The 15,296-nt window shown below is 49.4% G+C and overlaps 2 protein-coding genes and 1 pseudogene across 2 annotated transcripts; 1 reads left to right on the forward strand and 2 right to left on the reverse strand.

The window, feature by feature from the left end:
- Window positions 1–3,993: 3,993 nt before the first annotated feature.
- On the reverse strand, window positions 3,994–7,759 carry LOC112889733 (zinc finger BED domain-containing protein RICESLEEPER 2-like). Its single transcript, XM_025956496.1, has 6 exons — window positions 7,529–7,759; window positions 6,852–7,016; window positions 4,789–6,759; window positions 4,670–4,711; window positions 4,432–4,491; window positions 3,994–4,223 (listed from the first exon to the last, which is right to left on the reverse strand). Exons 1-3 carry the CDS (start codon window positions 7,688–7,690, stop codon window positions 5,221–5,223), a joined length of 1,866 nt encoding a protein of 621 aa, XP_025812281.1. The 5' UTR covers window positions 7,691–7,759; the 3' UTR covers window positions 3,994–4,223; window positions 4,432–4,491; window positions 4,670–4,711; window positions 4,789–5,220.
- A 1,121-nt stretch (window positions 7,760–8,880) lies between these two features.
- LOC112889168 lies at window positions 8,881–11,028 on the forward strand (annotated as a pseudogene).
- Window positions 11,029–12,925: 1,897 nt separating this feature from the next.
- On the reverse strand, window positions 12,926–15,211 carry LOC112888483 (cytochrome P450 93A3-like). The gene is made up of 2 exons (XM_025954704.1): window positions 14,264–15,211; window positions 12,926–13,782 (listed from the first exon to the last, which is right to left on the reverse strand). Exons 1-2 carry the CDS (start codon window positions 15,209–15,211, stop codon window positions 13,111–13,113), a joined length of 1,620 nt encoding a protein of 539 aa, XP_025810489.1. The 3' UTR covers window positions 12,926–13,110.
- Window positions 15,212–15,296: the final 85 nt, after the last annotated feature.

The raw sequence follows: 15,296 nt of genomic DNA on the forward strand, positions 1-15,296 counted from the left end.
GTTCGTGGGACTGCACTGCGAACCTCTTCCTGCATCGACATAGTTCGGCTACTTCGAGCAAGGCCAGTCGAATAGCATGTCTATTCTAGCTGGTAACGGCGCAACCGGTGCCCCCGGCACTGGTCCCGTCTTGGGGTACTTGCTAAACCTACTCTGGTTTAATTCTTTCTTCATGCTTATTAGTGAGAATAACATGAACACATGCACATACCTTATACATACATTATCACTCATCTATATTATGAAATTAATAGTAATATTTGGAATTAAAATATACCAAAAATTGCCTAGTTATCTAACAGCTACACGCTTTATCTTGCCGGTCTACAGAAAATTGTAGCTGCCTCGATCGTGTCCAGGAAATGCATGGTGATGGTATCCAGGAAATTGTAACTGCCTCGATCCCTGATCAGTTGGCAGCCTGGCAGCAATATGTAGAAAATTGTAGCTGCCCCATGTCCAAGAAATGCAAAATGACACAAACCTACCTTCGTTCTTGTCACTTGTCAGCTGGCACTTCACCGATCTGGAAAATTTTTGTGGCTTTCTCATGCCCAAGAAATGCAAAACGGCACACGACGGCGACACCGGAGCCGTCGGGACATGACACGGGATGCCAAGGACGCGACACGAGGAAGAAGCCCCCACTGAGAAGCACTGGCCGCCTGGCCTCAGTCTCAGTCGCAGCATGCAGTCTCACCTCACATGCCGGCCACAGGACACGAGCTGGCCTTGTCCCGACGCCGGTGCGGTTTCCTTTTGCCATGCTGCCCGATGCGTGTATTGGGAATTAGGCCTCGTTCGGTTAGGCCGGATGGACCCGAACGAGGCCCGTTCCGGGTGATTTGGTCCAGCCCGGAACGAAGTCAAGTTTAGCCCGAAATCGCTGTTCGGTTGGCCTGGTCCGGAACCAAACCTGAGCCGGATTGGCCTCCGCTGCCACCTCCACGGTCCGGAACAAAACCACATCTTATCACTCCCGGAATCAAACCTTGACCAGGTTTGAGTGCTAGCCCAGGATCCACTCAATCCTAGCCTGGAAGGAAACCAGGCCGGGCTACGAAACTGGGCTGCCAAACAAGGCCAGGGAAATACGATTAGGGCCCGTTCGGTTTCTAGGGAACCGTTGAATGGAACGATTCCTTCCGATTGCTTGCCTAATTTATATAACCTTTGATTAGGTGGAACGATTCCTGGGTGGATTCCTAAGGAACCAAACAGGCCTTAAAAATTAAGAGAGATTTAATTCCTGACGCCATAAATACTTTCCCGTACTCCATTTTGATATTTCTGAAGGGTGAGGAGATGATCTGGGTGATATGATCCAGTATTTAGCTCATGTAGAGCGATATTCGACGGGCTGCGGCTGCAGCTGTAAGCCCAGCTGTTCGGATGCAGGCCCAAAACATTGGCTACTGCAGCCGTAGCACAGGAACAGCAATCTCTATTTGGTATTTTGTCTTGTATCCTTGAGTTACGTAATGTTAATGTTGTACTCCCTCCATCCTAAAATATATAGGCATTGAAGCGTTCAAAATTTATACTCAAATGTAAGGTATTCTAGGATTTTTGATAAATATTAAAGAAAATTATTTATTTTTTCTTAACTCTTAGCTGCGTACTTACATTTTATATTCCTTCCTCCACTGCTTAATCTTAGGAACAACTTTATTAATTATGGCTGGTAAATTAAGAGCTCTCGGAGGGTACATGCATCTTTTGTTCTCTCTTAATATATCTTAGAATTGCTAGAGTATCTTATATTACAGGCGGAGTGAGTAATAGGTTAGCATGTTAAACTCGAACTAATGTTAAGTCCCTCCCACGGCCTGCTAACCTAATCGTTCAGGCCGTGTTTAGACAGAACACAACTCACTAATATCTATTAAGCCAACGTTTGGCCCATTCGAAATGAGGTAAGAGCGGGAGCTGCATTTTATTTACTCTTACAATTTTTTTCTTTACTTCACATACTTTATTGGTAATCTTCTAAGCTGGATGTATAACTTATTGATGGTATGATGAATGTACAAAAGTTAGTCTCTATACACACGCCATAGTCAGAACTAGAATACCTAACGCCTACTATGTAGGTTATCCGATGATGTGTGTGATACCGCTCACTCGATGTATTAGGATATATGCATATACGTTATCCGTGTAAGGAAAAATATTTACAAGATGAATTGAACGGATGCAATAGTAAAGAAAAGTGAAGAAGTGATATTCCCATTTTAGTACCATATCGATAAGCTAGCCATAATTAATGAGACCAACTTATATAGGAAGTTTCCAGCCATTCTATCAGCAAGGCTTGGTCAGCCGAGCCTATAGCTCCCGCTTTGGAGGGCTAAAGAGTGTGTATGTTTGGGGTTACACGCTTGAGCCCATGTCTAAATTTCCATGAGTTTAAGACTTCGTCCCCTCCCTTGGCGAGACTCCTTTGCAATTGCTGCCCTCTGCAATTGAGAGTCATTGATGCGTGGGTCCAAACCCACACATCACTAAATCAACTGCAGAGGGCTGCAGGGGATCCATGCTTTCGTGGAGCATGGGCTTGCGTATTTACCCCTCTCACCCACTTTTGTCATATAATTTTATTTATTTGAGAATGGTTCGATGGCCTCCCTCCTCCCACCACTATCATCTATACCATCAAGTCGTCAAGGTATGTACTCACCGGCTTAGAAAATTGAAGTTCCTATGAGTTGGCTTAAAAGATTATTTCGTTGGTGGCTAACAATGCCACAACTAATCTTAGACACAATTATTAATACAGATTGACCAATAAAATTGAATCCATAGCTAAATAGCTGCTAAACTCTATGGCATACAAGGCAGGGGTTAAGAAACCATGATTAACTGTAATTGTGGAAGTAAACTAAATAGGTGCTTAAATTATCCACCAATGCTACTCTGAAAAAAATAACTTAAAATAATCTTCTAATCTGCATCTAGATTACTCGCACCCTTTGTATTAAAAATAATCCAAAGGAATCCTTAAATTTGAATAGAAATTAATTACATTTGTCACTATTAAAAAATTATGAACTGAGATCCAATTGAACTGAGATTCCAATGGAAGCCACTTGGATCTAAATTTGGAATCCTTTAAATTATGAACTGAGATTTGCATTGAACTGAGATCTGAAGTGGTTCCAGCAAACCGTTGGTGTTCGCTCCAATCCATGTGGCTTCAAAAAAAAAAAGAAGAAGAGTGCATTTCTACTTTCTACTATGCGTGTCATAACTTATAAGGGGTGTGACCTGCGATAAGGCACTGATCTCTATCCAGTGGTGATCCCAGAAGGATCAAATGCTGTTTGTTCATCACTTTTTATAGAAGGACAAAATGTTCAAGGACAAAATGGCGGCAAAACAGAGGACGCTTTCGAAAGTTCCTGGGCCGTGAGCACCATTCGAAATTTTCGTTTCCTTCTTAGTTGGCCCGTGCTAGCCCATATAGGCCCACCACAAGCCGAATGGACAAGGACGGATCCAGCGACCGTTTTGCTCTCTCTCCCCCTCGCCCCCCCACCCCCCCCCCCCCCCCCCCCCCCCCCCCCCCTCTCTGGCAGGCCATTAGAATTTGAGATCAGCAACAGCACATCACATGCTAGTGGCTGTTTATCAATGGACCAGCTGATGACACACATCTTCTTGCAGGCAACGAGCAGCTACTCGCCCTGTTCATGGTCCGGTTTTAACGGTTTCTGATTTGTTTCCAACCCAAGCCAAGATAAATATGCTGGTTCGGTGCGGGCTGGATTTCGACGGGTTTCTAACGGCTTAATTAATATGCTGGGTTGGTTTGGGCAGCTGATTTCACAGGTTAACGCAGCGGTTCGCTTTACAAGATGCACACGCTCGCACGCGAGAGACTACGGCCTACAGGCAAGCATGCAATGCGCTGATGAAGCTCCTGATGAATGTGGATAAGCTGCAGCTTCTGACCAAGGTAGCTGCGTAGAAAGGCCGCGTGGGTTGGCAAACACTTTGATTTAATCCGAAATTGCAATGAGTCAACATAAGAAACACCCTCACGAAAAGAGAATGGCATGCCTAGGGAACTGATCATGTTCCATACAAAAGATTTCTTAAATCTAACAATAGCTTAAGTTAACTAAACTATAAGGAAATTTATGAATGCATTCACATAAAGTTGATGTACTACACCAAGAATACTCTCATACTTGCATACCCGTAGCGTGTAACAAAGAAATCTGCAGCACATGACAAATAAAAGAATAGTCATGATCAATGAATGTCTATATAGCATAACAACAAAATATGCAGTATAGTCAGGATCAACGAATGTCTACAGTATAATAACGAAATCTGCAGCATAACAAATAATCTCTAGTGTAGCTTCCTTGCATACCCATAGATCCTATGTTTCAGATTTGGACCCTATAGAATCAATCGCCTTACCTTGTCATAAACAAAATATGCACCTTATCAGAAATTGCTATCCTTCAAACTCAGTGAAATCTGAAATAAAAAAGGCAAGTTACATAAGTTTGTTTTAAACATAATTGAAGGCTAACTCAGATTTAACACAAAGCTACTAAGCTGCTATCCAATTCAGAAGTTCAAGAACTAATTTGTTAGAGAAATCTGAATCACCACTAATTTGCTATCCAATTCACTGGTACAATAATGAACATACCAATCTGTTGTTGGTTATCCACGCAGTCCTTTGAAAGAAATTCTGAATAAAAAGAAAAGAATATTGTTAACAATTGTGACACATAAGCCAGCACTTCTACTCAATTTCGAAAACTATACCTTCTCTAATCTCCTCATAGGTTTGAATCTCTTCAGCAGTCTCTCTTGCACTCACTTTACTTTGAGATGTCTGTAGCCAACTTTGCGCGCAAATCAAAGCTTCAATGGTGTCAGTTGATAGACTGCAGCGAAGAGGATCTATAATACACCCACCTGTGCTAAAAGCTGACTCCGAAGAAACCGTTGAAGTCGGAACAGCTAGCACATCCTTTGCCAAAAGGGAAGTACGGGATACTTATTCGAGCTTACTTTCCAGTAATCTAAAATATCGAACTCTTTAATTCTCTTCTCACGCTTATCAGCTAGATACTTTGACAACTCTGAATCATTTGATTCATTCTCAACCTCCTCCATGTGTTGCTCTAATTGAGATGCTAGCATATCCCATGGATTCTCTTCATCCTCCTCATCTACATTGATGTGAACTGGACATTAATTTGAACCTCTATTTCTAGAAGAAGAGGCATTAACAGTTTCAACATAGCAACCAAACAATTCATTAAGAGCTGATTCAATTTTCTCAGTTAGTTCCTTGCCTTCATCTAGTCCGTACATAAGTTCTAAGAAAAATCCCAAATATTGAAGCTTGTATCTAGGATCCAAAATGATAGTAATAAATAATAAGTAGTTCAGATCGCCTTCATGTTTCCAGTACTTGTCAAATTTTAGTTTCATGTGATATGCCATTGAAGATAATGTTGGATCTTCTTCTCCAGCAATCTCAATCAATTTTGCACGCATCAACATTATGTCATGGAAAACAATGCTTGAAGTTACATACAGAGAGGCTGAGAGACGATTTGTGATATTTTCAAATAGTTTCAAGAAACACAGTATTCGCCTTGCAGATTGCCAATCATCTGGATCGGGAGGATCTCTATTAGCAAAGCATTCTTTGAATGGTGTGCACACTTTTGCCAGTCTTGCAAAAACTTTCTCAAACTTTTCAACATTCTCCAACATTAAGTAGGTAGCATTCCATCTCGTCTCCAAATCCAAGGTCAAAAAACTTCTACTAGATATTTTCTCTAATTCTGCACATTTCTTAAAGATTTTCAATCTTGATGGTGAAGACCTCACAAATTTAACTGCAGTTCTTATCTTCTCGATAGAGTGATTGTGTTCCTCGTGTCCACTCTTCATGACTAAGTTGACTATATGGGCGCAGCACCTCACATGAAGAAATTTATTCTTTAACACAACTCCATTCCAGTCTTCGCACACACCCTTCAAGTATTCAATTAGCTTGCCATTGGAGGATGCGTTGTCAACTGTGACTGTGAATAGGGGATCAATACGCCAATCTAGCAAACATTCTTCAACCTGTTTTCCAAGTGTCTCCCCTCTGTGATCTGCAACCGAACAGAAATTAAGGATCCGTTTCTGCAGCTTCCAGTGATCATCAATCCAATGGGCTGTTGGACTCATATAATTCAAGTTTTGCTTGGAGGTCCAAGTATCTGTTGTTAGGCATATTATGTGATTCTTCAAAATTTTCTTCAATTTGGGCTTTTCTTCAACATATCTTTGAATGCAATACCTTGCTACTGTGATTCTTGAAGGTGGGTCAAACCTCGGCTGTAGCACTTTGGAATACCTTCTAAATCCTTCACCTTCAATAGATCTAAAAGGTATCTCATCAATTATTACCATCTCAGTGAGTGCTTTGCGGCAGTCTTCAATACTGTAAGATTGCTTGGGTGTCCCTTGGCCCTTCCTTTGCATGCCCTGACCCTTGAGTGGCTCTTGTGGGCATAAACTTTTTAGATGGTACCATAAGGTGCTAGTTCCATGTGTGGATCTATCACATGCATATACTTGTCCACAATATCTGCACACTGCAACAGGATCTTGACCCCTTAATCCTGTATCGAAATGCCTCCAAACTAGTGATTTTTTTGAACCAACTCTTTTGCTTCTTTTCTGAACTGGAGAGACCGGAGTGGGAGAGCTGGTTAACTGAGTGTCCAACTGCAATAATAATTAACTGATTATCCAGCTGCAATAATAATCTAACTAAATATTTGTGCTACTGTAAATTGAGATTGGCACAAAAAGCTTACATGTGCAGAATTTGATGTGTGAACTGATGAAATTGATCTCTTTCGCTTCTTTGCTTCTAGTAACCTTTTCTGCATAACAATTAACCTATTCATTCTCTCGCTGCTATCTTCTAGGGGATTTGCAGCAGGTACTTCCAAAGAATGTTCTTCACCATCCAGTATAACCTGAAATAATTATTGTCAACATTATGTCATAGCTAGAAATGTCTGTGACATTCATGGTTTCAGATGTTAGTCTAGAAGCGAATAGACCAACCAGAATGATAGTTAAGCTCCTGATAAGATGACCGAAACAAACTTGCTAGCTGAACAAAGTGAACAACTCTGAAACAAAACATGTTCCGAAGAAACATAGACTAACTGATAATGAACACAGAGATTACTTCCACCATGTTCAATCATTCAGGCAATGTATATCACAATCAGCAATGGAAAGAGAAAAATGTGTCCCTCTTTTGAAGGATAAATCAAAGATACTACATCCAAATTCCAAACAAGAACTGAGAACATGGTAGGGATTACTATGGATTGAATCTTGTACCCATCCCTTTCTTTGCAAACTAAACCTAATCTCGATCTGAGCTGGGGTTCATGGCTGAATACAATCCAGAAAAAAAAAATGAATAGATATGGAAAGAGTAATGGAACCAATGACATAAGAAGGATAGAAGGGAAACCTTGTTAGCAGAGGTCTCTATGGGGAGATGCGGTGGCGAGTCCACATCTATATCCAAGGACCCAGCAGACATGGACACAACAGCCTCCTTCAGTTCCCATGCTGCCTCGGCCGTGAGCGCAGCCTCCACCTCAAGGCCTCGAGCGAGGCCGTCGCGTGGCATCTTCGTCCCGGCCGCCGGCCATCGTCGCCGTCCGCCGCAGCTGCCTTATTTTTCTTTCGATGCATTGTGTTCTCGGTGGTTTTCACAGGTCCACACCGCAGACCAGCGTACCACCGTTTCCGTCGTATGGGTCCACACCGGTCCGGCTCCAACCCGCGCTGGGGTCCGGGACGACGGGTCCTTCTAGATCAGGTGCGGGCTGGTACCCGATTTTGCTGAACCGACGAAAAGGGCGAGCAGCTACTTACTTTTGCAGCATAAAGTAGCATAGAGTTTCATTTTTTTTTTTTGCATAGGAGCAGAGCACACTTTGACAGACGTAGCAGTACAATTTCGCCTACATTCAGAAGAGCTGACGGCCCGAACCCAATCCCAGCCACGTCGTCACACGTGAGCGTCAGCCAAAGGGGAAAGGTTTGGAGGAAGTACCCGTAGCACTAGTACGCAGATAATCCAGCAGAACTGACCGTGAGAGGGCTACCCATGAGCTGGACGACAACTACTGTAGTTAATCAGTACGCGTAGACCGAGGACCTGTCCACACGATAGATAGAACAGACAGTTTGACACTTTGACTCCTTTGATATCTATAACCATCCCCACCTCAGCTGTCTAAGGCTATCTCCAACGATATCCTCCAAATCCCATCCCCTATTTCCATCCTCCATATCGACTTCATTCTCTATACCAAATTTTACTCCAACAACGTCCTCTATTTCTATCCTCTATACCCCACAATCATATTTTTTATTCATTTCCTCCCCTCCCCCGCCGCCGCGCGCCTCCCCTGCCCGCCGCCGCCCCGCGCCTCCCCTGCCCCGCCCCGCGCCTCCCCCGCCCGCCGCCGCCGCGCGCCTCCCCTCCCCCGCCGCCGCCCCGCGCCTCCCCGGCCCCGCCCGCCGCTCTCCTCCCGCGCGCCTCCGCCCTGCCGCCCCGCCGCCCGCGCGCGTGGAGATGCGCTGGAGGGCCCACGCAATGGAGGACGCCGGTACTCCCTGCCTCTGTGCGGGACGCAGGCCATACACTCCATTTTACCGCACGCGTTACAGCATACCGATGGAGCGATGATGCGCTACAGTATCCTCCATAGAGAGAGTACCAGCACGCCGCTGGAGTCAGTCTAACGACTGCGTAGAAGGCTACAATAAGCTCGCTGGCGCTGCTCGCCCTCACGCCGCAAACTGAGAATAATGGCGCGACCCAACGCCTGCTACCTCCCCGTCACCATCCTCTTATTTCTCCTGCTCGGTTGCAAGTGCAGATCCGATCGCTCAGCCGCCGGCGACGGCGAGAAGCTGCTCGCCGCCAAGCGTGACTGGGGCAGCCCCCGGCAGCTCGCGTCGTGGGACCCCGCCGCCGCCGCCGACCACTGTAGCTGGAAAGGCGTCGTGTGCGCCGACGGCGTCAGCGTTGTCACGGAGCTTTCTTTGCGGAGTCTGAACCTCACCGGCTCAGTCCCGGCGTCCGTGTGCGAGCTCGAGAACCTCGACCGCCTCGACCTCTCCTACAACATCCTCATTGGTGTTGGATTTAAGCTTGTCGTGTGCGTGTTTGTGCTGTGTGCATCGAGTCTGTGTGTATAGGCGTGTGTCGCCGGTAAGCCGTGAGCAGCAGAGGAGCTGCGCCCATGGTGGGGTACGAGCGCGTTGTGGCGCGTTTCAGGTTGTAGGGCGTCGGGCTCGCGAGCAGGTGTGCTGCGGTGGGCTCAGCCGGTGTCAGTGAGGGGGCGGTGTGCGTGGCGCCTACTTGCACGGAGGAAGCCGCGTCGTCCGGACGAGCGTGTGGCTCACGACAACATCGAGCGGGCCCTGCGGGTCATGGCGGAAATAGCGGGCGTGGAGGTTAGCTCCGTGGCGACCCCGGTCTATTTGTAGCCCCGTGCTCCTCTGGGATGGTGAGCTGTTCCATTTTTTAGTGTCAATCAAGCCAAGATACAGGGCGATTACGTCGCCGCGGCGTTCGTCGCCCAAATCCACTGTTCATCTTCTTCCTCGCGTCGCTGTCGCGAGTGTGTGTGAGATCGAGCGTTCCTGGGCGGTTCCAACAACTGGCGCCTTCCCGGCCGCCGCGCTCTACGCCTGCGCCCAGCTCCGCTTCCTCGACATCTCCAACAACACCTTCACCGGGGTGCTCCCGGCAGGCATCGTCGACTGCTTGTCTCCGGTGATGGAGGATCTCAACCTCCCGAGCAACAGCTTCGACGGCTTCGTGCCGGCAGCGGTGACGCGGCTCCCGGCGCTCAAGTCCCTGGTGCTCGACAACAACCGCTTCACGGACCCCGCGGCAGAGATAAGCGAGCTCTCTGATCTTGAGTTTGCCAAGATCAGAGAGCTCGCTGGCCGTCAACGCGTTCTCGCCAGCGCCCGCGCCGCTGGAGTTTGCCAAGCTGACGAAGCTGACTTATCTCTGGATGGACCAAATGAACCTCATCGGGGAGATTCTGGAGGCGTTCGCCAGCCTCACGGAGCTCACGGTGCTCGCCATGTCGTCGAACAATCTCACCGGTTCGATCCCGGCGTGGGTGTGGCAGCTTCAGAAGCTTGAGCTCGTCTACCTGTACGCAAACGCCCTCTCCGGCGAGCTGACGTGCGACGTCACGGCGGTGAACTTGGTTGAGCTCGACGTGTCGCAGAATCAGCTCACTGGAGAGATTCCTGGAGCCTTCGGCAAACTCAGGAACCTGGATCTGATGTTTCTCTACAGGAATCGCTTCACCGGCACAATTCCGGCGAGCATCGGGCTGCTCCCGCAGCTCAGAGACATCCGAATATTCGACAAACTGGTTCAACGGTGAACTACCAGCAGAGCTCGGGAAGCACTCCCCGCTGCGCAACCTCGAGGTGTCCAACAACAACTTCTCCAGCCCACTGCGGGAGACCCTCTGCGTTAATAGGAAGCTCATTGGTATCGCCGCCTTCAACAACAGCTTCTCTGGCAACCTTCCGGCAAACCTAGGTAACTGCATCCTGCTGGAGTACCTAATGCTCGGTGACAACCGGCAGCTCAGCGGCACATTGCCGGCCGACATGAGCAAGCTTTCCCATCTTAACCACTTATCACTGCGCGGCAACAGGATATATAACTGGTCCAATACTGTGATACTGGACACAAAAATAGATCACACTGCTGCAGTCAACTCATTCGGTTCGACCTTAGCAGAACTCATTCAGTCAACAAGATCGTAGATGTTTCAGCAGCTAGCTTGAGATTTGACAGCGTGTTTCAGTGTAATAACTATATATACGTTTGGCTCGAGAATAAGGATGAGAGCACGTGCCTCGGAGCTCAAGAATTTCACAGGAGAACTTCACGGATAATACAAGCTGATTAGGGCCTGTTTGGATCGATTAAAATTGAGTGCTAAACTTTAGCACATGTTAGCGCTCATATTTTTGCTAAAATTTTTGAGTTAAAATTTAGCCTAACGTATTAGCACTCGTGTTTAAATGGATTGGTGCTAAATTTAAAACTTTTGGACATTAGCATTTGGATCCAAACATCTAGATGAATTTCGTTGTAATATGTTTCCACTCCAAACGCACTTCTTACAGGGCAATGGTAGAAACAATTGGTGGATGCAAACATTAGCAGCATGTTAGTACGTTGCCGTGCCAAGAAGTAGATGAGACCTATATAGGATGGTAAGTTAAGAAGGATCAAGTGCTTATTTCTTCATCATTTTTCTATAAGAATCAAATCAAATGTTTGTTTGACGCTCGCTCCTGTCAGCGGGCCCAGTTTTTAAGCTTTACACTTAAGGTATGTTTGGTTTGATTTTTGAATGTGGCTTTTGCTCCCCGAAAGCAAAAGCTAACCAAAACGGTTGGCTGTCCCCAAAATTAACCTTTTTTTTAGTTCAATCTTCATAGCAACCTTCCCTCTGCTTTTCTTGGCTGTGAGGGGTAACTTCTGCTCGAAATTACCCACCTGCCACTATTTATGAAAGAAAATGGTTTGTTTATTTTTTCCCGAGCGATCTTTCTTCTTTCTCTGCTGCCACCGCTCCTCTCTAGTCGGTTCCTGTCGCCACCTTCCTCGCTGGTCCCCGTTGGTGCGAGCCTCAGCCGGTGCGAGCTTCACCGCCGACGGGTGGGCCGCCGCGGGTAGGCCTCGCCAACCCCGGCGCGGGCGAGGGGCCGCCGCCGCCGCGAGCCTTCGCTGCGCGCGAGCTCTGCCGCGGGCGGGCCGCCGCAATGCGCGTGCCTCCGCTGCGAGCAGGCCTCCCCGGCCCTGTGCGGGCGAGCCGCCCTGCTCCCCAACTCCACTCCACCCCTAGCGCGGGCGCCGCTCCGCCCTGCTCCGCCCGAGCGTGGGCTCCAGCTCCGCGGCAGCGTGTGATGACGGCGGCGGCAGGAAGCCGCCATCCCGACAGCGAGGAATCCAGTGGTGGTGGTTGGAGAGGAGAGGAGGAGGTGGCCGGGAGGAAGAAGAACTGACGAGTGGGCTCGTCAGCGAGAGAGGGAGATAGTTGAGTGGGGTGGACTGTGAATGATACGTGGGGTCCGCTTGTAAGTGTTTCCAAAAAGTCATATCTATTTTACCAAATAGTTTTCAATTTTCTCATAGCCCACAACCAAAAGCAGCTTTTTCACAGCTCACAGCTCAAGCTACTTTTTCAAAAGTCACAGCTCAACCAAACACAACCTTAACGGTTAGCCGAGCTTGGAGTAGTAGCACAGCTCTTAACAGAAGAGGGCAGCTTTGATTATTTTTTCTTTTTATGACGAATCAGACTGTCGATTATTATTTTATAAAGAAGAATATAAGCTCAGACTCTAGGTTACAATGAATACCCAAAGGGTCAACCAACAAAAAATCTTAGGTTGTAGAACAACGGAGCTGATAATGCTCTGCAGTATTTGCTGATAATGGAGCTGCTAATGCACCACAAAATTTTCTTACAAGCGTCGCCTAGTATTTGCACCAGGATAATTCGTGCACCAGGAATTTAGCAACATGGTGTCGTGCCAAGTAGGCAAGAAGCGAGGTTTGTGACGCTGATAAAGTCGTGGATCAAGTGGCAAAAGCAGCAACAGTTTTTGGGCTGTGAGAGCCATTTCCATTTCCGTGGCCTTAGTTGACCAATGATAGCCCATCATAGGCCCATGGCAACAACCGACAAGACCACAAAAGCTTAATGTGTTCTCGTGGCTCTTTATTTTCAAATTAATGGTGAGATTGATCATCAATAGGTGAAAAAATTCATAGGTACGTGAGAGTATATGGGTAAGTAAGAAAATCAACTTAAAGTAAAATCAACGACTGAGATAGATCTTGTGGTCACATTTACATGTAGATTCACATTTTCCGGCTACTACTGTTGTGATCCCAATTCCCAACCTCAAAACATAGCAGAGTTTGACTTTCATAGAACAACCCAAATCCAATGCCAGCTCGACGAACGAACACGATTGCCGCCGTCACTCCTCACCGGCAGCCGCCGCCGCCGCCGCACCCTCGTCAGCGGCGAGAGCCGGCATCGGGTCGAACCTGGCCTTGACGGTGCAGACGAGCGGGTGCTTCCTCGGCAACGTGAGCCCTGGCCCCTCCTCCATGTCCACGGGCGCGCCCCCCACGGGCGCCCACTCGAAGCACTGCACCATGGCGGCCAAAGCCGCCTGCACCACCAGCATGGCCAGCGACGCGCCGGGGCAGATCCGCCGCCCGGACCCGAACGGCAGCAGGTGGAAGTGCTGCCCGCGCACGTCCATCCCGGCGTTCTCCCCCTCCAGGAACCGCTCGGGGCGGAACGCCAGCGGGTCGGGCCCCCAGCTCGCCGGGTCGCGCCCGATCGCCCACACGTTCACGAACACCGTCGCGCCGGCGGGGACGTCGTAGCCGGACACCTTGCAGGGCTCCATGGAGCGGCGCACCACCAGCGGCCCCGTCGGGTGCAGGCGGAGCGTCTCCTTGGCGATGGCCTGCAGGTAGGGGAGGTTGGGGACGTCCGACTCGTCGGCCAGCCGGGACGCGCCCACGACGGCGTCCAGCTCCGCCTGCGCGCGCCGAAGGACGGACGGGTTGTTGATCAGCTCCGACAGCGCCCACTCCAGCGTGATCGTCGTCGTGTCCGTGCCCGCCGCGAAGATGTCCTGCACAAAAAGGGTGCAGGTCATACATGATTAGAAGTGTCACATGATCTACCTGCAGCTTTCTACTCGGGTTAGGGAAAAACTACTTGATCTCCGAAATGAACATCTTTTTTTTTTGGAAATGAACTCGATAGCCAAATTATTTTACATGGAGTCAAAGGATGCTCAAATTTGATAAAATTTACCAAAAATATAGCCAAATAGTAACCTCTATTTTTTTAAAAAAAATGGATACAAAAAGAATCTTTTTTTCTACTTCTAGAAATAGCTAGTTCTCTCGATGTTAGCGTAGCGTTGGATACATTGTTCCCATCAATCACATGGAAGGAACTATTTTTCTTCGTTTTTCACTTGACCCGATGCTTGATTGGATCTACGCAGCAGTCTGACATTTACGAAATATATATATATCGTTGCACTATATAATAATACTATCAGTAAAATACAAGAAGAAGAAAAATAGTAATCGCCATGGCCGTACCAGCATGAACGCCTTGATGTTATCCCTGGTGAGCCGCATCTCGGCGGCTTCGTCCTCGTGCATGTCGAAGAGCATGTCCAGCACGTCTTTGGCGGCCTCCTCGCCGGCGCCGGCGGCGTCCTCCTCCCGCCGCCGCCTCCTCTCGGCGTCCCTCGCCGTCAGGATCCGCTCCATCATGGCGTCGAACTTGCGGTGCACGGCGTCGATGCGCTTCCCGAGGCCCTGCACGTCCCAGTGCTTGAACACGCCGATGTAGTCCTGCAGGTTGAAGGTGCCGGTGAGCTCGGCGGTCTCCGCGACGACGCCCCGCATCTCCTCCGTGTCGTTGTCGTCGCCCGTCCACCGCCGGCTCATCACCATCCGGGAGACGACGTCCCCCGTGAGCCCCATGAGCGCGGCGTCCACGTCGACGACGTCGCCGCCCGCCGCGCTCCGGGACAGGGAACCCACGAGGCGGGCCACCTCCTCGCGGCGGACGTGGCGGAGGCGGTCCAGGGTGCGGCCCGCCAGGAGCTCGTGCACGCACGCGCGCTTCATGAAGCGCCAGTAGGGCCCGTACGCCGAGAAGGAGAAGTCCTGCCCGCCGTACGTGAGCCGGTGCACCGCCGTCGGCTTGGGGCGGTCCAGGAACGCGGCCTCGTGTGTCTTGAGCACCTCGCGGGCGGCGCCCGGGGAGCAGGCGGCGACGGCGGGCACGGAGCCCAGGCGGAGGTAGAGGAGCGGGCCGTGGCGCGCCGCCAGGCGGTGCAGCGCCTGGTGCGGGAGCGGGGCCAGGAGGTGGAGGTGGCCCAGGAAGGGCAGCGCCAGCGGGCTCGGCGGGAGGCGGAGGCCGCCGCCGCCGCTGCCGCGGCGGCGCAGCGCGTAGAGCACGGCGGTGAGGCCGGCGAGGAGGAGGAGGGCGGGGAGGGCGCCGGGGGCGAGGAGGTCTCGTGCGGCGGCCACCTCCATGGTGGCTGGCTGCGCTGCTTCGGAGTTGACCGGCGAGCTCTGCTTGTGCGATCGCTCTGCGCTTCCGCGGCATCTACCGCTGCTC

The sequence above is a fragment of the Panicum hallii genome, chromosome 4, assembly GCF_002211085.1.
Source record: "Panicum hallii strain FIL2 chromosome 4, PHallii_v3.1, whole genome shotgun sequence".
In the NCBI taxonomy this organism is placed as follows: domain Eukaryota; kingdom Viridiplantae; phylum Streptophyta; class Magnoliopsida; order Poales; family Poaceae; genus Panicum; species Panicum hallii.

Coding starts and splice junctions, on each gene's coding strand:
- LOC112889733 (XM_025956496.1), bottom strand. CDS start 7,690: ATGCCACGCGACGGCCTCGCTCGAGGCCTTGAGGTGGAGGCTGCGCTC. Junction 7,017..7,528: donor TAGAGACCTCTGCTAACAAG/GTTTCCCTTCTA, acceptor TAATTATTTCAG/GTTATACTGGATGGTGAAGA. Junction 6,760..6,851: donor ACACATCAAATTCTGCACAT/GTAAGCTTTTTG, acceptor TTATTATTGCAG/TTGGACACTCAGTTAACCAG.
- LOC112888483 (XM_025954704.1), bottom strand. CDS start 15,211: ATGGAGGTGGCCGCCGCACGAGACCTCCTCGCCCCCGGCGCCCTCCCC. Junction 13,783..14,263: donor ACATCAAGGCGTTCATGCTG/GTACGGCCATGG, acceptor CTTTTTGTGCAG/GACATCTTCGCGGCGGGCAC.